Raw genomic sequence first — 24,333 nt, 5'->3', positions numbered from 1 at the left:
GTTTACATACACCATCACCAACACGCTGATAACTATGTGATAAAAAAAAAGTTTAATTAAAAAATTCAAGAAAACAGTTTATAATGCTTTAAAAAATATCAGTATTGACGAGACAAGGTAGTTTTACAACTGTGATAAATATGCGAGTGATGTTAAATAATGCATTAAAACTCACATAGTACTCCAAAATGTCCCAATATGAGAACATTTTTTATAATCTCTTGGGTGAAGAAATAGTACAATACATGTCCTCCTCCCCAACTGAAACATGGCTGGAGGCGCTGAACTCTGCAGTACAGATGATTTCCACGTATGCACTTTTAAGAAGATTTAAAAACTCGGGTTAAGGTGTTTGAATGCTGGGCGAAACCCTGGCTGTGTCGATCGCTCTATGCTCAAGACATTCATGACTGTACACAGATAAAGGAAGAGAGTTGCCATGTTTACATGAGCATGCGCACTGGCGGCTTATGAATGTGTGTAAACGCTCAGAGAGAGAGCGAGCGAGAGAGCATTGCTTGTGTCTGAAGAGAGCACATGATACGTACTGGGTTTGTACTCTACAGCAGGAGTTGGTGGTGTGGTTGGCAGCTCAGCCTCTGAACACAGGGACTCTTCGCTCTTGCTCGCGTGCTCTTCCTGCGCAGGCTTACTGATCTTCACCTTGAAAAGCTTTGCAAGAAATGACCGCTTCTCGCTCTGAAATGTGAAAGCATATTAACACTGGTTACATAGAGAAACAAAGACTCAATTCAAGAAGTGATTCAAAATGTGATTCCACAACATAAGTGTATTTTTCTTTTCTTTTTATTAATCATTTAAATGCATTATATTATTTTAAAGTGACACTCCTCAATAGTTCACTTCACCATATACTATATATATTTATTATATATATGTATTTGTGTGTTTATATATATATATATATATATATATATATATATATATATATACATATATATATGTAACATACACGCAGTATATACACAAACAATATATATTTGTTTATTTTGTGTGTGTGTGTGTGTGTGTTTCACATATAAACGCAGCTAAAAAGAAAGTCCTCTCACCATTAACTGTTTTCATTTCAAGCAAATGTTTTAACGTGTAAATAAACGTGCTCAGTTTGTCTCATTTGTTAAATCTTTAAGTTTATTTCACAGGCAGCCAGACTGTAAAAGCGAGTCCCTGAACCGAGGATCGATCTGATAAGCAGTGGTCAGTCTCGGGTCTCCTGGTCCTCATGGACTGAGCCGGATCTGCCAGACGCTCCTCCACTCACGCTGGTGTACAGCTGTTCTTCTGTCTCGCTGTAACACTGCCTCAGACGGTCTCTGACATACACACACTGCAGTTTAGTGCGGTGTTGGAGAGTCTACCGTCTCAGTACTCCTGCAGCGGCTCTATGGCAGGATTACGCAGGTCGTCAGGCACTCTGGCCATCTTTCTCCTGATGTCAGTAGAAAGGTCTCTTAACTGTCCTAAGTTACTGTAACTGTGACTTTATCTACCACCAGTACACTGTTAGGGTTTTAAAGTCCCCGCTGTGGTGAACATCCAGCTTTTAATGTTGTTTATATGTCTATGTTGTGTTTTTAATATGCTTTAAGACAATCCATGTGTAAATTCATAAGTCGACAGCATTGCTGAGTATTTTCTACTTAAAACTGCAGTGAACCAAAGACAGTCTCAAAAACACGGTTTGAAATCGCTGGTGTTTCTGACGTCACAAACTACCTTGTAACCAATCAGATCAACGTGTGATCGTCAACGAGTGGATCTCTGACCTGAGTGAGTGAGTGGAGGCGGGGCTCATTTGCATATTCATAGAATCATGAATACTAAATCAGGCAAGGGTGTCAAGTTAGAACCAAGCTATTTTAAGGCATGAAGTCATTTTTTTCTAAGGAAAAAACATTTAAATATGTAATTTTGGTGATAAAAGATGATAAAATTATTGACCACAAGGGGGTTTTAAAGGGTCATGAAACCCTAAACCAAATTTTCTGAGATTTTAACAGATGTGTGTTGAACACCATTGAAAACAATGTTAGCATCTGTTAGATTTAATAGAAGGGTGAAAATGGTTAAACTTGTTTTTTTTCGCTACTTTCGTCTTCCGGGTTTAAAATCTTCATCGTGTCTTCAGAGCACTGTAATGAGACTGAGTTTTCATATCCTATGAGAAGACACGTCTCTTAATTATTCATGACACCACGTGGATCTTTCCAATGACAGAAATGTCAAACTGTGATATCGCGTAGTAGAGGAGAGAGACAATCATGGGACGCAAGTGTTTGTTTTCGTGGTGCAAAAGTCAAAGTTGGTTGAATATGTTTCCCCGCGATGCTGCCAGGGCTAGACTCTGGCTCCGGGCAGTGTGTTGGCCATCAACCACGGACACATCTAATCTGTACGTGTGCCGCAAACATTTTACCCGAGAGAGCTTCGAGAACTGGAGAATGGTGGACTTCGACCTTGCTGGCGACCAATGCAAGTTACGTCTTGCGAGTAATGCGGTACCAAGTCCCGAGGACTTGTCTATCCCTTCAGAGATGTGTGTGTGTCTAAAATGTAACCTGCACCGCCGTCTATTATGTCACTATTTAGCCCTGGGGATTCAGGAGGAGAGAAGTCCTGCACCTCCACAGAGCCCTGCGCACTTGCGCCACTGCAAATGTCTGTCATTGTCCATCTTTATTATTGGGGTTCAGGGGGCGCGTAGATCTATAGGCTATGCAGTGGAAAATTAATTATTTTCAAATATAGGCATTTATAATGTGTATATAAACAACTACATATTTTATAATGACATTAAAACATATTCATGTACATGTATAATTATAAATAGAATTACAATTACTGTAGGCTAATATATGTAGCAGGACATTCAGTTACTTTTGAAAGGACAATAATAAAGTGTCAGTGTATTTCATTAGACTTTAACTTTGCCAGCTATAAAAAAATCTAGCATTTCCTCATGTTTTACCACTGATTTTTAGTGACAGTCGATATGCATGGGCCACTGCTGATGACAGTTCCCTCCTCCCCCGCCACACCACACCCACACCATCCACGCCCATTTAAGTTGCATTTTTCAAAAAGATTGTGAGCTAGACTTGAGCTGAAAGAGGGGACAGGGCTCCAGACTAACTTTTTTCACTAGGAGCGCTGTAGCCCCTGACTGAAATTTTATGAGCGCAAGCAGAAAATGTAGGGGCACACCTTAAATCAGCTTGCAATGCAATTATTAAAATTTCCCCCAAAATAACTGTAATACTGACAAATTCTTTAATAATAGACAACGTACAGATATTACAATGTGCAGTTTTATTTTAAGTTCACAGACTCCAGACTAACATCTGAGGGCCGCCGCACCAAGACACTGAGCTCTACAACACAGATCTGCAGCACTGGGGCTGACAATAAAGCAGAGCTTAATTTAGGGTGTCGATGAAATAAACTTTATTATCATTCATAATATCTTAATATAAATTAAAAAGCAAAACCCGAGTAAAAAAAAAAAATGTTAGGGAGTGAAAATAGCCAATAAGCATCCTACTGTTTACAATAGTAATTTATTTTAATTTTAAATAAGGGTTTAAATAAGAGTTCTCTTACGAGAGGTTCTCTCGTATTGTGTAAGTTTAGCTTACGCTACGCGAAAGATTCATCTTCTCGAGATACTGAAGCCAAAAAATTATCCTTAATTTTGTATTCCTTGTCAACGCAGTGCAGCAGCTAGCAGACCTAGAGCAGGCCATCTCGCGTGCTCATTGGCTGCCCTGCGGGCAACTGCTGCAGCCTACCAGTGAACCCGGCGTGACGTCACGCCCAATGAAGGGCGCCCGCGCCTTCATAGCGTCACAGCCCGCAAGAATGGGCGTGGCTTAGCGTATAACACTAGGGGCTGTAGGCTGACTTCCCTGATTTTCGTCTCTTCAGCGAGCTCTTCGCATCGCTGGATCTGAGAGAAGCCACCGCCGCCGTCGAACAGCGGACAGCCAGCTTAGGAGAGCGCTGAGGAAGCCGGCCGTCTTCGCCACCTTCAGCCATCCGTGCGAGCTACGCTATCCGGCGACGTATCCTTTACCTTGCTAAAACCTATTCTAAAACCTATTCTAAAAGAGCAGCGAGTGTCTTTTTTAAGACGCCTCGCACTTCCGGCTGTGAAGCGCTTCCGCTGTCGACCCTGCGGGCTCGACTCGAAGCCTTCAACACCCCCCGCCTCTCCTCACCGACGCGCAGCTGCCGCTCACGAGCCTCACTGCCGTCGCATCTGAGAATGAGGCCGAGGGACACGTACGAGCACGCGGCTAGCTCTCTTTACGTTACAAGAGAGCTACCCCGCCCACGTGTCCCCGTTCGCGCGTCATGCAGAGCCCTCTCGAGCTCTCTGCATGACCCGGACGGGCATCATCTGTGTTACATGTAGGTCCCGTGCCCACTACCCGTGCGCGCGCCCTCGTACAAACACTGTTCCAGTTCTGCTCCCGAGCACAAGGCTAGCTCTCTTTACGTTACAAGAGAGCTACCCCGCCCTCGCGTCCCCGTTCGCGCGTCATGCAGAGCCCTCTCGAGCTCTCTGCATGACCCGGACGGGCTTGCGCGCCGCCGTCGAAATGTCTCGCCATGTCAGTCCCCTTAGATAAGGCTACTGCAGTGGTGTATTTGGCAGCCAACGAGCCGGTAATGCAACCCGCTCGCCTGCACACATCCGCCGTTCTCGCGGCAACCCCAGAGACATCTCACGTGAGTATAATGTCAGATTAAGAATATAAGTTACGTGCCCGCTCACGAGCGCTCACGCTTACTAACAGACACATCACCTCCGAAAAGACGTGCGTGTTTAAGTTTATTCCCTGTCAGTCCCCTTCAAACAGGCTACTGCAGTGGTTCAATTAGCAGCCAACGAGCCGATCTGTTGACCCTCTCGCCTGCACACAAACGCCGTTTTCTGGGCAACCCAGAAATCTCTGCAATCTGACGGAACGCCTCCTTATTTGGTCTCCGATGCACCTGCGCTCGCTGAGGGCGGCGCATGTGCCTGGCCATTTGAACGAGGGCCCAGACAAACTGTCCAGGGACAATGTTCCCCCAGGGGAATGTTCCCTGCACCCCAAACGGTCCAGAAACTGTGGCGCCTATTTGGCAGAGTGGAAGTCGACCTATTTGCGTCAAAAGACAACGCTCAATGCGCGACGGTCTGTTCGAAGGACGAGGATGCGCTGGCCCAGGTTTGGCCCAGCCTCCCGCTATATGCTTTCCCTCCGGTCTATCTGTTGCCACAGGTGATCAAGAGAATCAGGGAAACGCGCCACTCGGTGCTCCTCATAGCCCCGCGTTGGGAGAATCAGATTTGGTTCCCGGAACTAGCAGGGCTGTCACATACAGCTCCGTGGCCGAATCCGGTGAGGGCAGATCTCCTCTCTCAGGCTCGCGGCACGATCTGGCATCCCAATCCAGAGCGCTGGTCTATGCATTTATGGTTGATCAACGGGTACTCGTTGCCCTGCCAGAAGGAGTGATGAACACGATCACGCAGTCTAGAGCCCCTTCCACGAGAAGGCTCTATGCGTCTAAATGGTCGGTGTTCTCTGGATGGTGCACCGACAGAGATCTGGAACCGCGGACATGCGGGGTGGCGCATCTGCTCACCTTCCTACAAGAGCTGTTGGATAAGGGAAGGTCCCCATCCACGCTCAATGTATCCGTGGCGGCCGTGGCAGCGTTCGCAGAATCGACGCACGGCCAGTCATTGGGAAGACACGAGTTGGCCATACGCTTCCTTAGAGGAGCTAGAAGGATGAATCCGCCGCGCCCCCCGTCGGTTCCCATATGGGATCTTTCATTGGTCCTCGAGGCCCTGAAAGCTTTTCCATTTGAACCACTAGACACCGTGGGGTTGAAATATCTATCACTGAAAACCGTCTTTCTGACTGCACTGTCGTCAGTAAAATGTGTAGGGGACCTGCATGTGCTGTCTGTCAGCGCGTCGTGTCTTGAGTTCGGACAGAATGACTCTAAAGTCATCCTCAGACCTAGACATGGCTATGTCCCTAAAGTGATGGGCACTCCATTCAGAGCGCAAGTTATTTCGTTGTCAGCTCTCCCAGCATCTGACAGCGAAGGTGATGTGAATCTCCTCTGCCCTGTCAGAGCGCTGAGGTTTTACATTACGCGCTCCGCCTCCTTCAGGCGTTCGGAACAGCTTTTTGTTTCGTTTGGTGGGCGCACCAAGGGTCTCGCCTCCTCGAAACAGAGCCTGTCCAGATTGATAGTAGACGCTATAGCGGCCGCTTACGCGTCAAAAGGTCTGCAATGCCCTCTGGGCATCAGGGCTCATTCCAATAAGGCGTGGCCTCTTCGTGGGCATGGTCCAGTGGAATTTCTATCCATGACATATGTGTAGCGGCGGGCTGGAGCTCCCCGTCTACCTTTGTCAGGTTTTATAACCTAGAAGTTCCTGCCTTGCAGGCTAAACTGTTGTCAGTCTGAAGGAGAGGTGTATTCTGCCCAGATCTCCTGCTCAGATCACTCTCACATGACTCAGCTCTCCTGGTTGAGCTGCACCTAGTAGGGTATGTGCCATGTGCCTATACAGACCGGCGCGCTGCTCTGTATTCCCTATGTGTGCTTATGTACAAGTGATGGCCCGCGTGGCTGGCCACCTTATTTTTTCCACTTATGGGGTTCCCCTGAAAGCTCGGGGTCTCATGTGGATGCTTGGCGCGCACGGCGTTGACAAAGTGTTCCCTTAGCGTAAGCTAAACTTACGCAATACGAGAGAACCTCTCGTAAGAGAACGATACTCAGTTACTAGCGTAACCTCGGTTCTCTCTAGAGAGGGAACGAGTATTGCGTAACCGGGCGTGCTCGCGCCACGAGCGACTTCGCTTCAGTCGACGAAAACCAGGGAAGTCAGCCTACAGCCCCTAGTGTTATACGCTAAGCCACGCCCATTCTGGCGGGCTGTGACGCTATGAAGGCGCGGGCGCCCTTCATTGGGCGTGACGTCACGCCGGGCTCACTGGTAGGCTGCAGCAGTTGCCCGCAGGGCAGCCAATGAGCACGCGAGATGGCCTGCTCTAGGTCTGCTAGCTGCTGCACTGCGTTGACAAGGAATACAAAATTAAGGATAATTTTTTGGCTTCGGTATCTCGAGAAGATGAATCTTTCCCGTAGCGTAAGCTAAACTAACGCAATACTCGCTCCCTCTCTAGAGAGAACCGAGGTTACGCTAGTAACCGAGTATCGTTTTCCTACATCTTAATTTTAGTTTTTAGGACAATCTTTGAAGGATGAAAAAAAAATTTGTTGGTCATCACATTAAAAATAACATTTATGATATTATAGTTTTGAAGTGCTGGAAAAAGATGTGTAGTACTTGTAAGCGTTTGACTATTTCTGTCACAATACCATAGTAATGTTTAGAGTTACCACATTAGCATAAATGGATTTATTGATTCGTGTTCAAGTTCAAGCGTTTCTCCAGGTTTCCACGTCAGCGCTGATCTATGGTTTAACAGAGACCTCTGCGCTGAATCGGAGTGTTTCTCACTGGATCTCGCCGCAATGATGTTATAATTTCTGAGGCGAAGTCAAGGGATTTCTTCACTGGATCTCCTAGTAACAGTGTCACGTGATCGAGATCGGCACGCTGCGCTCTCTATTATTGGTCCGAACTAATAAACGGTCCGTGAAATGAGTAGCGCATTTTCGTTCCACTTTCATTTTGTTTGCATTCGCTGCTCGGCAACGTTGTGGTCGCGCCAGTGCAACCTAAATAAATATTTGCTCGCTCCGGCAGGAAAAATGGTCGCAAAATGTAACCAATTGGTCGCAGTCTGGAGCCCTGGGGGGGTTTCATGACCCTTTAAGGACTGTTCCTCCGGAGCATAAGTTAATGTAGCAACAATGACAAGAAAGCACCACCAATACTGTGTCTGGAATTGCCTCATATAGTGCACTATTTCTGTCATGTGTAGTGGTGGTGTTCGAAACTACAGATGACATTATCCAGTGTCTTTTAGCCCAGGTTAATAATGTCGACAACGTTTTTCTGTACTGACAGTTTTCCTAGGGAATATTATTTTTTCCCAAGGTTTCAGGGGCTTTCAGGGCCCCAACGTTAAAAGCGCATGAAATTTGCCACGTCAGAGTCGTCGGCCATTAGGTCGTGGCAGAAGCTGTATAAATGGGATAACAGGGGTGGGAGACTGTGTGAAACTCTGTATATACATCTTTCACACAGACATAATCTCCGCCCAACAAGAAGTCATCCATTTTGTTGTTCATGAAAAGTGAATGCAGTCACCTTTAAATTCTTCTTCATGTCATCAAACTTTATCAATATTCTGTACAAATTTGAATGATTAACCATTAACCTAGTTTTAATATCGTGCACACTTTCATCATGGCGAGGCAATACATATAAGGCAAAAAAAAGAAGAAACAGAAAGTGTCACAGCGACAAGCACATGCAGACTTTTTAGTAACATACACTATATTGCCAAGAGTTTTGGGATATCTGCCTTTGCAAAATTAATTGCACTGAAACCGCAGAAGTAGATAACGCACATTATTCCAGGAAATCCCTATCACTGTAGCTGAATAAACAGAAGATTGAAACACTTTGATTAAACTTTTATGACTAATAATCACACAACTGCCTTATTCTGTGTAAGAAGCACATCATCTCACAGAAGAATGCTCAACTGTCGTTTTGAAGTCATCAATGACAAGCTGCGCATACAAAATAATCGCAGCCTTTGCGATTTCAAAAATGTGATAAGCCAACTTGATTTAAGTGCGATTACATGGAAATTGCGATTAATCGTGCAGCCCTAACATGAACTTTAATGACATCCCATTCTTAATCCGTAGAAAAGGGTGTAAAGGGTGTGGAGCTGGCACACCCTTTGCAACTATAACCGCTTCAACTCTTCTGGGAAAACTTAAGGTTTAGGAGTGCGTTTATGGGAATTTTTGACCATTCTTCTAGAAGTGGATTTGTGAGGTCAGGCACTGATGTTGGACGAGAAGGCCTGGCTCACAGTCTCTAATTCATCCCAAAGTGGTTCTATCGGGATGACTTCAGGACTTTGTGCAGGCCAGTCCAGTTCCTCCACACCAAACTCCTCATCCATGTCTTTATGGACCTGCTTTGTGCACTGGTGAGCAGTCATGTTGAAACAGGAAATTCTTTTCCTAAAAAGTTGGGAGCATGAAATTGTCCAAAATGTCTTGGTATACTGAAGCATTTAGAGTCCCTTTCACTGAAACTAAGGGGCCAAGTCCAACCCCTGAAAGACAACCCCACACCATAACCCCCCCCTCCACCAAACTTTACACTTGGCAAAATGCAGTCAGGCAAGTACTGTTCTCCAGGCCACTGCTCTACACCGCTGCACCCCGCGCTCGCTCTACTCCGCTGCACCCCGCGCTCGCTCTACTCCGCTGCACCCCGCGCTCGCTCTACTCCGCTGCACCCAGCGCCCGCTCTACTCCGCTGCACCCCGCGCTCGCTCTACTCCGCTGCACCCCGCGCTCGCTCTACTCCGCTGCACCCCACGCTCGCTCTACTCCGCTGCACCCCGGGCTCGCTCTACTCCGCTGCACCCCGCGCTCTACTCCGCTGCACCCCGCGCTCTACTCCACTGCACCCCGCGCTCTACTCCACTGCACCCCGCGCTCTACGCCGCTGCATCCCACGCTTTACGCCACTGCATCCCACACTCTACACCACTGCATCCCACGCTTTACACCACTACATCCCACGCTTTACTCCACTACATCCCATGCTTTACTCCACCAACAATTTGCATTGTACTTGGTGAAGTTAGGCTTGGATGCAGCTGCTCGGCCATGGAAACCCATTCCAAGAAGCGCTATGCACTGTTCTTTAGCGAATCTGAAGTTTGGAGGTCTGTAGCTATTGACTCTTCAGAAAGTTGGTGAGTTCTGTTAACCACAGCGTGCACTGACCCCGCTCTGTGATTTCACGGGGCCTAGCACTTCGTGGCTGAGTTTCTGTTGTTCCCAATTGTTAAACACTTTGTTATAATACCACTAACAGTTGACTGTGGAATATTTAGTAGTGAGGAAATGTCCCGAATGGACGTATTGCACAGGTGGCAACCTATCACGGTACCACACTTGAATTCACTGAGCTCCTGAGAGCAACCCATTCTTTCACAAATGTTTATAGAAGTGTCTGCATGCCTAGTGCTTGATTTTATACAACTGTAGCCATAGAAGTGATTGGAACACCTGAATTCAATCATTTGGAGGGGTGTCCCAATACTTTTGACAATATAGTCAATAACAATGGCGCTGTATAACAAACCATGACTGGCGCCATCTTGCATCCATGAAGCGACTGGATTGAAAAGGACTTCTCGTCTTGTTGCCAAGACGGTTGTTTTGTACATTATAATGGATTATAAAGTAACAAGTTGGATGTACTTTATCCCTTACATCATAGGACCGTTTTTTACAAACAAAACAGATAATAGACATATCATATTTTGCCTAATACAACTAGAACAAAAATAGGATTTGAGTATGATAATTTTTTTGTAAGGCATGAAATGACTTGAGACTCGACTCAGACTCGTGACAAAAGATCCCAGACTTGACTCGGACTCCAGTGGTAAAGCCTCCAGACTCGACCTCCAGTGGTAAAGCCTCCAGACTCGACCTCCAGTGGTAAAGACTCCAGACTTGACTCGGGCTCCAGTTGTAAAGCCTCCAGACTCGACCTCCAGTGGTAAAGACTCCAGACTTGACTTGGACTCCAGTGGTAAAGACTCCAGACTTGACTCGGACTCCAGTGGTAAAGACTCCAGACTTGACTCGGACTCCAGTGGTAAAGACCCCAGACTTGACTCGGACTCCAGTGGTAAAGACTCCAGACTTGACTCGGACTCCAGTGGTAAAGACTCCAGACTTGACTCGGACTCCAGTGGTAAAGCCTCCAGACTCGACCTCCAGTGGTAAAGACTCCAGACTTGACTTGGACTCCAGTGGTAAAGACTCCAGACTTGACTCGGACTCCAGTGGTAAAGACCCCAGACTTGACTTGGACTCCAAAACCATGAAACCAAAAACAACTTTGAAAACGTATCTGTCAAAGTCTTAAAGCTAATGGAGGGGTGAAGATTTGGGCTTGTTTTGCAGCCACAGGACCAGGGCACCTTCAGTTATTGAGTCGACCATGAACTCTTCGCAATACCAATGTATTCTAGAGTCAAATGTGAGGCTGTCTGTCCGACAGCTAAAGCTTGCCAAAACTGGGCCATTCAACTGGACAATGATCCCAAGTACACCAGCAAATCTACACCAGAATGACATCAAAAGAAAGTTGCACTGGCCCAGTCAAAGTCCAGACCTCAACCCTACTGACATGTGGCTGCGGGACCTTAAGAGAGCGGCGCATAAACAGATGCCCGCAAACCTCAATGAACTGAAGCAACGTTATAAAGAGCGGGCCAAAATTCCTCCAAAACGATGCAAGAGACTGATACTGTCATACAGAAAACCATTCCTTTAACGTATTGCAACTAAAAGTGTTTCTACAAGCAACTGAACTGAATTAATCAGTCACCCATGGCTTTTACATTTTGGATCTATTTTTGTTAATAATGTCACTGTGTAATATGTGTTGTTGTTCATCTGAGGCTGTGTTTACCTAATTTTCAGACCTGCTAACGACCAGATGATTTTTATTATGTTCTGATACATAAAACTATAAAATTCTAAAGGGTGTCCTTTATTTTTAACATAACCGTATATAACCAAATGAAAAATAATATATTTAATACTGTTTTAAGATATTTTCTGTCTAATTATGGTGTTCCTTTCAATAAAACTTGTGGTTTTTAGTTTTTCAATTCAGACTCTTTAAATTCATGAAATTAATTTACAATGATTAAAAAAACTATTTAAAATAAGTTTTAAAAAGTTGTTTTTGGTTTCAGTTTTCAGACAAGTGCATCTTGTATTTTTGGTTTCGGCCCAGAATTTTAATTTCAGTGCATCACTACTTACTGAAATATTTCACATTTTTCAATGATTAACTATTAAAACAGGGCTTGTCAGATGCTTTGCTTGGTCCTAAAGTCCTCATTTTGAGTAGCTGGCTACAAAAAAAAAAAAAAAAAAAAAAAAAAAAAAAGGTGTGCTGAAAACTGCTCATTTGTGTTCCTGTCTCCCTGTACTTCACACTCCTACCCAGTGTAGACGATATCGTCAACCCAATTAACACTTTCCCCAGGCACTCGGAAACTCCCTCCGGATAGCCAACCACAGAGAGGTTTATGATGTTGGCTTAAAGGACAATTCCGGCCAGAAATTAACCTAGGGGTAAATAACACATAGGTTCCGAGCCGGATAGCCAACCACAGAGAGGTTTATGATGTTGGCTTAAAGGACAATTCCGGCCAGAAATTAACCTAGGGGTAAATAACACATGGGTACCGAGCCAACCGTTCTCTGGGATGAGTTTTCATGATAATCGAATGTACCCAGTTTTAACATTACATTTACATTTATTCATTTAGCTGACGCTTTTATCCAAAGCGACTTACAATTGTTATATTTCAGGGGTCGCACGCCTCTGGAGCAACTAGGGATTAAGTGTCTTGCTCAGGGACACATTGGTGTCTCACAGTGGATTCGAACCCGGGTCTCACACACCAAAGGCATGTGTATTATCCACTGCGCCATCACCACCCCTACATTAGTTTTAGTTTAACCACACATTAGCTTATAGTAACACTAGTGTTTGGGGCATCAAATAAGTAAAAATCGCTAGTTAATACCACTAACAAGGCTCAAAATAGCCCAACACTAACACGCTAGCATAATGAGGGTCTCTACCTGCAAAACAGTCTCGACCAGTCGAACCACGAATGCATAGGTCGATAGTCACAGTTCAGCTCACATAGCACGGCGTTCGTGGTTCGACTGGTCGAGACTGTTTTCCAAAGATGGCTCCTGCTTGTATATGCGAAGTGTACTGTCTTTATAAAGTATCTTCTTATTAAACTCTCTGTACACTTACAGAGTTCTCAATGATTGGGTTTGCAGGTAGAGACCCTCATTATGCTAGCGTGTTAGTGTGGGGCTATTTTGAGCCTTGTTAGTGGTATTAACTAGCTATTTTTATTTGTACTTATTCGATGCCCCATACATTAGTGTTATAAGCTAATCTGTGGTTAAACTAAAACTAACGTAAAAACTGTGTACATTCGATTATCATGAAAACGGATCCCAAAGACTCGGTACCCATGTGTTATTTAGCCCTGGGTTAATTTTTGGCCGGAATTGTCCTTTAAAGCCTCCTGCTGCTAACTGACAGCTTCCTGTGTCAACTTCTCAGGCGGATAGAAGACTTTCAGTTGATATAGTTTTGGGTACCAGAAAAAAATACAGGTTTATTAACTGATGGTGGGTATCAGACAAAACAGAGACTGGATCCAATATTCCTGGTGTGGAATTTAATTTAAACATTTTTGGTCAGCAGGATATTAGCACAATCAATCAGAACTTTTTACAAAATTACTTTGTCTTATTTATAATACATATAAATCAATGCAGTGCTGTCATCAAAGTTCAGAGTTACCGCCATTTGAGGACAAGAAAAACACACATTCCCTATGTAAAACCGGCATTATGATTTGCACCACAGACCAGATAGACGGCTCTGTTATGGAGGAAATAATAATTACCTTGATAGCCGGTTCAGCTGGTGGAGCAGCGGGTTTGGTCTCAGTTTTGGGTTCAGAGAGAGACTTCATGGCGACCGCTGCATGCCGTACAATACACTGATGACCGCAGTACACCGACCCCGGCAGAGCGCCGTGACTGCAGCCCGGGCCCATGCATTTAGGAGAAGCAGACTCCTCACCCTTCACCTCCTGATCCATCACCTCCTCCAGCGGCTGCTCGATGCCCACCTGACACAACACACCGATTACATGAAGTCATTTCACGGGATCCATGGGCTTTTGTTAAAACTACAGGAAGAGCTTTCACATGTTTGCATTCCCAGTTGGATCAACAGAGGGGTGGTGCTAAAAATTAAATAGGGCTGTTGAAATCTTTTACATTTGTACTATTACAGCTGTTACACTGCAGTAGTGTGTGTAATGTGGATTAACCAGAATACCAGATACAAACTGACCAGATTACAGAATCAAGCTGCCATCTGAAGTATAAATGATTGTGTTCATATTTTATCAAGTTCAAATCATTTTTCATGCAATTCATTTTCAAATTATTCCTAATTTAGTAAATATTAAAGGTGTGGTAAAACACGATTTCACTTTTCTAACTTTAGCTAGTGTGTAATGTTGCTGTTTGAGCATAAACAACATCTGCAAAGTTACAGCACTCAAAGTTCAAAGCAAAGGAAGATATTTGCTTTTAAAGAATTCAATTTCTAAGGACTACAGCAAACAGCCGGTTTGGACAACACGACATTCCTCCAGGGTTGCTGACGTCAGTAAACCCCATTATTTCCATAAACCCCTCCTCTGAGAATACTTAATAAGCGGGGCGAGGCCATTTTATATTGCTGTTTTGGAGATGAGTTGTCGCAATGCCTTAGAAACGCTGCTGTTATTTTCATCCCGGTTGCAGGTCCACTTTGTTCAGCCTTCCTAGGGTCGAGGGAGTTAGGGATCAATGGTTAAAATTAATTTTTAACTCGATCCCTCATAATTATGACCCAAATCTCGCTCTCTGTGCTGCACATTTTACGGAGGAAAGCTTCCACAATAGTGGCGAGTTCAATGCAGGATTCACACATCGGCTTGTCCTGAAAGATGGAGCAGTTCCAACTTTAAGAACAGAAGCTTTTGTTTACGAGCCACAACCTGTAAGTATGATTTATTTTTCGTCTATGTGTTTTCCTGTAATAGTTCGTATTGTTAATTGTAGGTTGTAGCAAGGAAGTAAACAAATGACAACGCTGTTTGGCTCTGCTGGTTTGTTAAATGCTCATTCATACTTAACGTTATTTGACAAACACCTAACGTTACAAACTTTTTTTTAATCTCAACAGCGAACTTGGAATTAGTGTAAATTATTCTTTGATTAGAGCCTTTATGTTTATCTACATGCTTGTTTATCTACAGCCATGCTAAACATGGTTCTGTGTTTGATTTAGCAGCCAATGTTTAGTGTTCGTTTTGGGTTAATAGTTCTGGCGACAGATATTTGGCTACAATCGATCTAAAAATAAAATAAATCTAAAAATACAAGAGTAACGGTGCCATAGAGCCAGTAACGATCACTATAGATTCGCAGTCTTTACTCAAAAAAATCTGTAGTATAATTTGTTAGAACGATTATATGAAAATCTTGTTTATGAAGCTTATTTTTTTGTAATTCTATAATAATTAGTACAATTAAATAACACTGTATCTAAAAAGTAATGACTGAACAACAAAAAACAAACCTTTCTGAAACGTCGTTTAACAGCCGTTTTTGAACAGGTTCTGCTCGATCATATTCACTAACATTCTCTGGGTCTGATTGACGCCATTGTTTATAATACACCAAAGCACAAACTAGGCTACCGGTAAAGGTAAGGGGCGTGACGTTTCCGGAAAACGAGCACTAGACGGTTAGCGAATCACAACACACTGGGCCAGCTAACCAATCTGAGCCCATTGCGTAGTTTTGAGGGACTGGCTTCATAGAACCCGGAAACCATCAGACCGTTTTTACAAGGAGGGACAGAGCAGTGTAGAATAAAGGTAAAATATATGAAAAATAATGCAATTTAAAAAACGAAGCATGAACACATGTTACAGTGCACCCCACAAACACAATCAAGCCTTTCAAAAAATGCGTTTTACCACCCCTTTAAGTAAAATAAATAATTTAATGTCAGCAATTTTTATGCATGTGTTTTACTATATTTAAATCTGTGTGATACAGCAGGATATATAGCCTATGTAAGCCTCTATGCTCTCTAAGATATCGCCATCGACCATCAAACAAATCGATATCAGTCGACCAATAAATACTGCAATAATTCTGTTTAAAAAAGCAATTTTCAATTTTGATTTCATGGTGACTAAGACATCCGACTGCGTTTCTGTGAATCATCCACACACACACACGTGAAGGAGAGCTGGTTCTTACGCTGTGTTTCTGTGTGTACGCTTCAGCTGCGCGTCAGTCAGACTTCCTTTCCCACTGATTACTGCACTTAATAGCTCTTCTTAACATGCATATCATTACACAAAAATGACAAACTGCTTTAAGCTAGACCGACTGAAATGTTAATCAATAATAACATTGTCGTTTTCAGTGACGACAATTTCAGTAAGATTAAAGTACTAAAACATGACAGTTTTCGCAGTTGTACCGTCCCACACCTGTATGAGTTTCTCTCGTCTGTGGAACACAACAGAAGATCCGGTGTCTGTACAAGGAAAGAGCATACCTTGTTCTGTGTTTGTTCCACTGAAAACAAAAGCCATACAGGTTTGGAACGACATGAGGGCGAGTAAATTAAAAATTTTCATTTTTGAGTGAACTGTCCCTTCAGCTGGCTGTGAATAAACACACTTTCGTTATAAGACACTGATGGAGGCTGAAGAGTACAGGTTTGGAATGGTTTAGATGTGTATTTCTACTGAAGCACACACACACTCAGGAGACATTACCGGTGTGTGGCTTGAGCTGATGTGGTGTTTGTCCTGCTGGTCTGAGCAGGAGGCACAGGTGAGGACACGAGCCTCTGAGCCGCTCACACACTCCACGTGACGCCACTCTCGGCACGAACCACAGCAGAGCATCAGCCTGACAAACACACACACACGTTAGTTCGGCACCGCGAAATATCAATGTGAATCAGCTTTATGAATGAAGCTAATCCATTATATATTCATATACTCACTTCCATATGTGGTCCTGACACAAACTCTGAAAACATCAAGTTTTTTCTCACACAGTAATTTTTGTTTTGGGTGAACTATACACAATACAGATTGTCACCATACACGATACATAGTTGCATTTTTGTATTGTGGATATATTGTTACACCCCTATGAATTATGAATTTTTATTAGCTAATATTACATCCAACTCTCAAGTTAACATGTTTTGCGGGAAAAAAGCTTCCATAAGCTTTTTTTTCCACAAGCTTCCACGAATAATGCAGCGTTTGCTTGAATACTGTCGGAGGAACGTGGTTTTGGTATTTAGATGAAGCTGCTAAACGCATTTAACTCTTACTCAAAGCTTCCACTGAACCTGCCACTGTACACCATTAATCGTGAGTTACAGTGAGTTTGTTTGCAGTTAATTTGTCATTTATATTACTGTCACTTGAGTCTTCCGGAAAAAAAATTGAGAACTTTTCAAGAATTGCATTTGGAACATTCTTATGAAAATCTTATGAACCTTCAATAAGGCTTGATTACTGTAACGCGCTGGTGTCAACCCGTTTCCCCCTTCAAAACACTGTCGCTCGTTTCTTGATTACATTGGCTACAGTCAAATGTAGAATTGATTATAAGGTTTTAAAGTCCCCCTGTGGTGAACATCCAGCTTTTAATGTTGTTTATATGTCTATGTGGTGTTTTTAATATGCTTTAAGACAAATCATGTGTAAATTCATAAGTCAACAGCATTGCTGACATCATTATTTTCTACTTAAAACTGCAGTGAACCAAAGACAGTCTCAAAAACACGGTTTGAAATCGCTGGTGTTTCTGACGTCACAAACTACCTTGTAACCAATCAGATCAACGTTTGATCGTTAACGAGTGGATCTCTGAGTGAGTGAGTGAGTGGAGGCGGGGCTCATTTGCATATTCATAGAACCGCGTATACTAAATGGGGCAAGGGTGTCGAGTCACATTCAAGATATTTAGGCAACTATTTCCGGTCAGAATCCGAAGTGCAGCTCGATGCACACTCTAACGGCTAATATTGCCCACAACCCATCGCGCGTTGGACGAGGATTCGGTTAGAACAACAAACACGAGTGAAAAGTGTTAAAAAACTACCGACATGTAGTTGTCTGTACGCCGCGAGTCCGCCGGTTATGTAGAGAGAGTTAGATAAAGGGGTTTGAGTGATTAATTATCAATACCTAACCTGACGAAAAGGTATTTTATTCAACGTTGTCTACATTATATTGGTCTGCAGCAGCATTGTGAACTATTGTGAACTCATTACCTTTTAAATGCATCATTATATTCAAATTGCAAACACATGAGGAGAGTCTCCGCATGAAAGACCCACGACTGGCAGATGAACGTGCTCTCCAAAACGGTAGGAAATAAAATTAGATTGAACGGAGGATTTTAACTGCGACAAGATGATTGACAGGGCAGTTTATGGTGACAGGAACACGCGACAGAGCAGTCCGTTAAAGGTGACGTGATAGTATGTCCCAAAGCTTGCCTACTCTATTGCTACACACTCAAAAGTATGTACTTTTTCTTCACAAAAAGAGTACATACTTTAAGGTCGTAGTATAAGTAGGTGAATTGGGACTGGGCCGCTCTCTCACAACACATTAAAGAGCCACAAAACAGTAGGCGTATTTATTGTTTAATTTTCTTTGACTGACCAAATTTGAAATTTGAGACTTTGTTCCATAATATTCCCTGCTCGGTCCTGTCTGTCAGCAAGTTGTCAGTCTCCTCTATTTTTCCCTGCTTGAGAACATGGGTTGAATCCGAAATCGCCCCCTAAACATCATTCACTAAGTTAGGCCTATTCCCCACGTTAGTCCACTAATACTGTTCACTTGAAGGAGTGAATGAAAACGAGTGAGCAAATTCGGACAGCCGTTGAGCGTACATAAGTTGTACACAAGCTGTACACTCGTTAATGTGGAATTGAATAAGTGCACTCAATAACGTCCACTGTGGTTTCTCACAAATCTCTACGTTTATTTAAGACTTTATTTAAATCATTTAAAGGGATACTCCAGGATTTAGCATTAAGATTTGTATCAGTAGAAAACCAGTAGTATTTTCGAATTACCTTGCTTCCCCCCCTCATTTCCCCCTGATATGAGAGATTTATGTATTTTTAGTCTGGAAAAAATCCGCCGATGACGCAAAAATCGTCATTTTGCGTCATCTGAGGATTTTTGGGCCAGAGGCTTAAAACTACAGCCAGTGCTAGTAGCTAGTTCCGCATGTTTTCACCACGCCCATATGGGGCGGGATCTCACTCACAGAAAGTAAGATATTGTCAGCCATCTTTCTGTAGAAGCTGAGCTAACAGGCTCTTGCTCTGTGTATAAAGTTTGTATAGTGGGCTAATCACGATAGCGGAAGGTAACGTTAGTTTGGAAGTTGAAATGACAGAAGGGGATTTCGAAGATCAGTTGCGCGAATCTGATGCTCGCGGCTACCTGTACGAGCCGCAATACAGCGATGAACCGTTGCGGGAGATGGAGGAACAAGATGCGGCCGGAGCAGCTGCTGCAGCAGGGGAGCAAGACCTGACTCGAGCCCGGCCAGACTCCAGCTGGGGCGGACTGGAGCTGTCAGTGCTCTCGCTGTGCGCCTATGGAAACAGATAGAGAGTCCTATTACTGTCGCGAATTTCAACGATCCCATTTTCTTCTGGACGAGATAAATTGGAAACGCCAGTCAAAGCCAGCAGGGACAAACGGACGGCTTAGTGTAAAGTGAGTAACGTTATTTGGTTTGTTTTTCTTTTTTTTACCAAGACGTAATGTACAGAGGTTGGACACCCGGCATTATCACAATGTTCTTCCCTCGTAACGTTAGTCAGCTGAGCTATTGTTGTTATATTTACATCTATGATAGTATACTGTGTGCAAATAGTTCGCATTGCTAACGTTGTGCTTACTGTTTTGTAGACAATATCCCCTAACAGCCTATCGTCACTTTATGGAATGGTTCCAGCAAGGCGAGCGACTTGGTAAAGACTATCGTCTCGTTTTGCCCACCTGTGTTGTCCAGGATATCAGACGGAGATATCCAGCTCCTGACTGACAATACTGTGAATGAATATAAGGAAACAGCCGAAGCTCTGGAAGAGCTTTGAGTGTAAAAGTGTTAATATTAATTTTACGTTAATATAAAAGTTATAACTCCCATCGGTTGTGGTTCTTTTTATAAACCTTTAAACCTTTACTGTTACTAGAGTATGTATTAGCCTAGAGAATGTGTGGAGAAATTTTTCGGATACTGCCGCCTGTAACCGGTAGGCGTGGTTAGGGAGTGGCCTGGCCTCGTAAGGGCAGCAAAGCAAGTGCATTCTGGGAGTTGTTGTCTTTCAGCCACATGAGTAAAAAATACATTTTCTGCCTTTTCTCAGTCTAGAATGCTTCAATTTAAAAAATAATTTCACATTTCTACTATATAAATGATCACTATTAAATACACATTCATCTTCCCACAGCTGGAGTATCCCTTTAAGACTCTGATGACACTCAACAAAACAGACATTTTGGCATAATTTGTGTGTGTTATGGTTTGTTCAAGACCGAAAGAGAACTCGATACTGACGCTCGTCTTTTCTGTGGGTCGTGTGTGTGTGTGTGTGTGTATGGCTTAACGGATACTGCGTAATTGCTCTTTAAACTTTTTTTACTTTTTTTTTGGCGGTGTCGCGGTGGGCAAGTGATGAAACCGGTGTTGCGACTGAACACCGTGTAACACCGGTAACACCCACTACCGTAGCAAGCCTAGTTGTAAGGGATAAAATGATTGACTACAGGGGGACTTCAACTTTTGCATTTAATCTCATCTGTCCCTTCTCCCCCATAGATCTTCTGGTCTGTTATGAACCGTCCGGTTGTGTCGCATGAAACCTAAAAGTGACAGAGTCTGTCTCAGCGCTAAAGCTGTGCTTCAGTTCCTGCACTCGAACGTCACTCTCCACAGGCATCGTCATTACTCGCCTATGTTTGCTTTTTTCAGGTCTTGCTTTTTGATTCATTTCTTTGGCTTTTGTGGGTTTTATTGTGGATGTTCATCTTTCTTATGGATAATCTACTTCTTTTTAACCATTATAGTTGGATGATTATTTATATTATTGTTTATTGTGAAGCAGCTTGGTCAGCTTTCATGTTGCTGTAAAGTAAAAATGACCTTCGACAGTTTTCTTGTGATTTTTATGAATCCAGATCCTGGACGCTGAAAGTTTTCTTCAGAAAAAAATTTGCGCAATACTCTCAAATCAAATCATTATTATCATTTTTTTTTTTTTTTAAGTATTGCACATCTTAAAAATCAAATTAAATCTGGAAAAGGGCAGTGAACATCTGACCTAACATCTTGTTAACATAGCTTTGAAAGCCATTGGAGTTGAGTTTTTGTATTACACAGCTCTCTGGAATACTGGATTCTGATTGGTCAGTCCCGGCATCCGGGTAACTAAAACCACTGCTACATAAAGCGTTTCTCACACAGCACACACTCGTATAAAACACAACTGGTGCTGTCTAGAGTCACTGTCATGTTGCAGAATGAAAGTACAGAGTAAGAGCTCACCTGTCACCGAGTCTCTGCTGACACACAGCGTCCTGACCCGTGCTCTCGATGCGGGATTCAGGGATCTGATCCTCTCCTCCCGCCCGTTCCTCAGACTCCGCCTCCGCTGTCTCAGCAGGGACAGGAGAACACACCTGTCCCGCTCCTGAATCCCCATCTGGAGAACACACCTGTCCCGCTCCTGAATCCCCATCTGGAGAACACACCTGTCCCGCTCCTGAATCCCCATCTGGAGAACACACCTGTCCCGCTCCTGAATCCCCATCTGGAGAACACATCTGTCCCGCTCCTGAATCCCCATCTGGAGAACACACCTGTCCCCCTCCTAAATCCCCATCTGGAGAACACACCTGTCCCGCTCCTGAATCCCCATCTGGAGAACACACCTGTCCCCCTCCTGAATCCCCATCTGGAGAACACACATGTCCCCCTCCTGAATCCCCATCTGGAGAACACACCTGTCCCGCTCCTAAATCCCCATCTGGAGAACACACCTGTCCTCCTCCTGAATCCCCATCTGGAGAACACACCTGTCCCGCTCCTAAATCCCCATCTGGAGAACACACCTGTCCTCCTCCTGAATCGCCATCTGGAGAACACACCTGTCCCCCTCCTGAATCCCCATCTGGAGAACACACCTGTCCTCCTCCTAAATCCCCATCTGGAGAGCACACCTGTCCTCCTCCTAATGTGAGGACACCTGTGACATCTGTCCCATCCTCCTGTCCCCCCAGGATTGGCGTCCCTACACCCCCATCCCCCCCGTCTCCCCGCTCCTGCACCCGCCGGGCCACGGCCCGCTTGCGTATCTCCTGCAGATTGAGATCATCGCTGTCTTCGGCTCGATCCGACAAGACTCCTGCGCTGACGTCCAGCTTCAACTCCACCGGGACGCCCCTCAGCCGTTCCTTTTCCTCACCTGTGTGTGTGAGCACTCGTCCTCGGCCCCCGCGGCCCCGTTTACAGGCTATAGCGCTCCCGCCAGCCTCAGCTGCGCGTTTGCCCCGGCCACGGCCCCTGACCCGCCCCCGCCCCCTGGCTCGACCCCGGGGCCGCGGGGCGGGGGGGCTGCTGTCCGACGAGCCCACGGCCTCCAGGAACTCGCGGCGGGCGATGGTGCTCCGCCGGAAACCCCAGGTCTTGGCCTCAGTGCTGGAGCCGTCCTCCATCTGACACACACAAGAACACACACATCAGGATCCAGCTACTGCGTCATTACTACTACATTATTGCGCTTTGCTCTGAAACAGGGACTTGTTACAAGAGACATATGATGCATTTTCTGTTTGGTTCGTTTCACTTTCACAAGGCAACATTTCAGAGTGTGCCAAAACAATGTGTTTATGAAAGTCACATGCGAGTAAAACTGATCTCTCATTGGTCAGAGTTAAACTGTTTACGTTTCCCCCTAGGATGGCTTCTGTAGCTGTCGTTACACATACACTTCAGTTACACGAATGTTTATGAGCCTTCATTCCCGAGAGAGAGAGAGAGAGAGAGAGAGAGAGAGAGAGAGAGAGAGAGAGAGAGAGAGAGAGAGAGAGAGAGAGAGAGAGAGCGAGAGAGAGAGAGACAGAGAGAGAGAGAGAGAGAGAAGGGTTCATCACGACAGCATGTTTAATGCACCTGTCTGTGAGATGAAGAGGCTCTAGTTCTGCTGAGGTCAAAAACACCCGTTCAGGACCGAGTGTTCCGGTGCGGATCATAAAAGCCTAATAGAACCGAGCCCGGTTCAGACACAAACACAGCCAGTGTCTCATGCTGAAACATTAACACTGGGTCTCACAAGCCACTGATAGACGCATTTTACATTAATCTAATACAAAGAACATAGTATCACGAACTGCAGTAAAACTCAGAAATGAACGGATCAAACTCACTTTCATTTAGACAATTAAAACCCATGATTAAACTTCGGAATGATGTGAACAGGAGTCAGACAGCAGAGAGAGCAACACTGAACGGAAGTCTAACGTTATCCCTGTTATTAAAGCTTCATCTCTCCGGCGCAAGCGAGCGTTGATCTGTGAACACAATGAAATATGATAAACTCACGCTTCACCACAGGCTCACTCCGCACTGTCCGCGTTTACATGCACACTTCGGTTTGAACTAAACTTATGAATGATTAGTAATATAAACTGCACTCAAAAAATAAACATGCAGTGTTCTTCCATTTTGTCCGTGAGAGGGGCGTGACGCACTGCATGACGAGGAGAGACGCCACGCGACGCGACGCCGGAAACCAACAGCGACGCTGGCGGACCGGAAGAAGAACTGCAGGCGCGATCGCATCTCAAACAAAACAAAGAGGCGAAACGCAACACCAGCGCCAGCAGTAGCTCTACGCTTCCGCCATTTTGGGGTGAAAGCGCCTCGGCAGTCCACTAGTGTTGATGTCGTTCGTGAACGTGCCGCTCTAAAAGCCGATTCTTTGAAAAGAGCCGGACTTCCCATCACTATCCACTAGCTTTTTGCTGTCGCTATTGTAATATCAGCTGCTTTGTAATTTTTTTTAAGTAGCCTACATTAAAGATCAAATCCAAACTGAATGATGACAACACAGAATAACGTACAATCACTAGACTAGTGATCATCAAATCCCTTTTAACAGTTTATTTCACAGACTTAGACAAGTTTTCTATTTTTTTTCCACAAAACCTTTAGTACACCACATCATTACAAACACTGAACTAGAAAAAGTTCGTCGAGACAAACTTTAAGTTGGCTTGTGAAAGTTTGGACCAGAAAGTTTAAAGAATTTTAAAGTAGTTTGAAGTTTACATTAGTTTAATATGTAAATTAGTTTAAAATGTAAATTAG

At 44.2% G+C, this 24,333-nt stretch overlaps 1 protein-coding gene across 4 annotated transcripts in view; it reads right to left on the bottom strand.

The window, feature by feature from the left end:
• LOC143724572 (uncharacterized) overlaps positions 1-23,711 on the bottom strand; it is a 39,316-nt gene extending 15,605 nt beyond the window's left edge. The window contains exons 1-6 of one of the 4 annotated variants that reach the window (XM_077217728.1): positions 23,391-23,711; positions 21,897-22,679; positions 21,511-21,644; positions 16,686-16,821; positions 13,734-13,961; positions 549-699 (exon numbers count right to left, since the gene is read on the bottom strand). In XM_077217728.1, coding sequence (XP_077073843.1) covers positions 549-699; positions 13,734-13,961; positions 16,686-16,821; positions 21,511-21,644; positions 21,897-22,679; positions 23,391-23,396 — 1,438 coding nt within the window. In that variant the 5' untranslated portion in view covers positions 23,397-23,711. Of the gene's footprint in view, positions 1-548; positions 700-13,733; positions 13,962-16,685; positions 16,822-21,510; positions 22,680-23,136; positions 23,223-23,390 lie in introns of all 4 variants that reach the window. The other 3 variants (XM_077217727.1, XM_077217725.1, XM_077217726.1) reach the window with 3 other exon arrangements.
• Between the last annotated feature and the right edge of the window lie 622 nt (positions 23,712-24,333).

The sequence above is a fragment of the Siphateles boraxobius genome, unplaced genomic scaffold, assembly GCF_051911475.1.
Source record: "Siphateles boraxobius isolate OS27281-9 unplaced genomic scaffold, OSU_SipBor_1 76, whole genome shotgun sequence".
In the NCBI taxonomy this organism is placed as follows: Eukaryota; Metazoa; Chordata; class Actinopteri; order Cypriniformes; family Leuciscidae; genus Siphateles; species Siphateles boraxobius.
The sequence above is the reverse complement of the archived record's forward strand: the minus strand, read 5'-3'. Positions and strand labels throughout refer to the sequence as shown.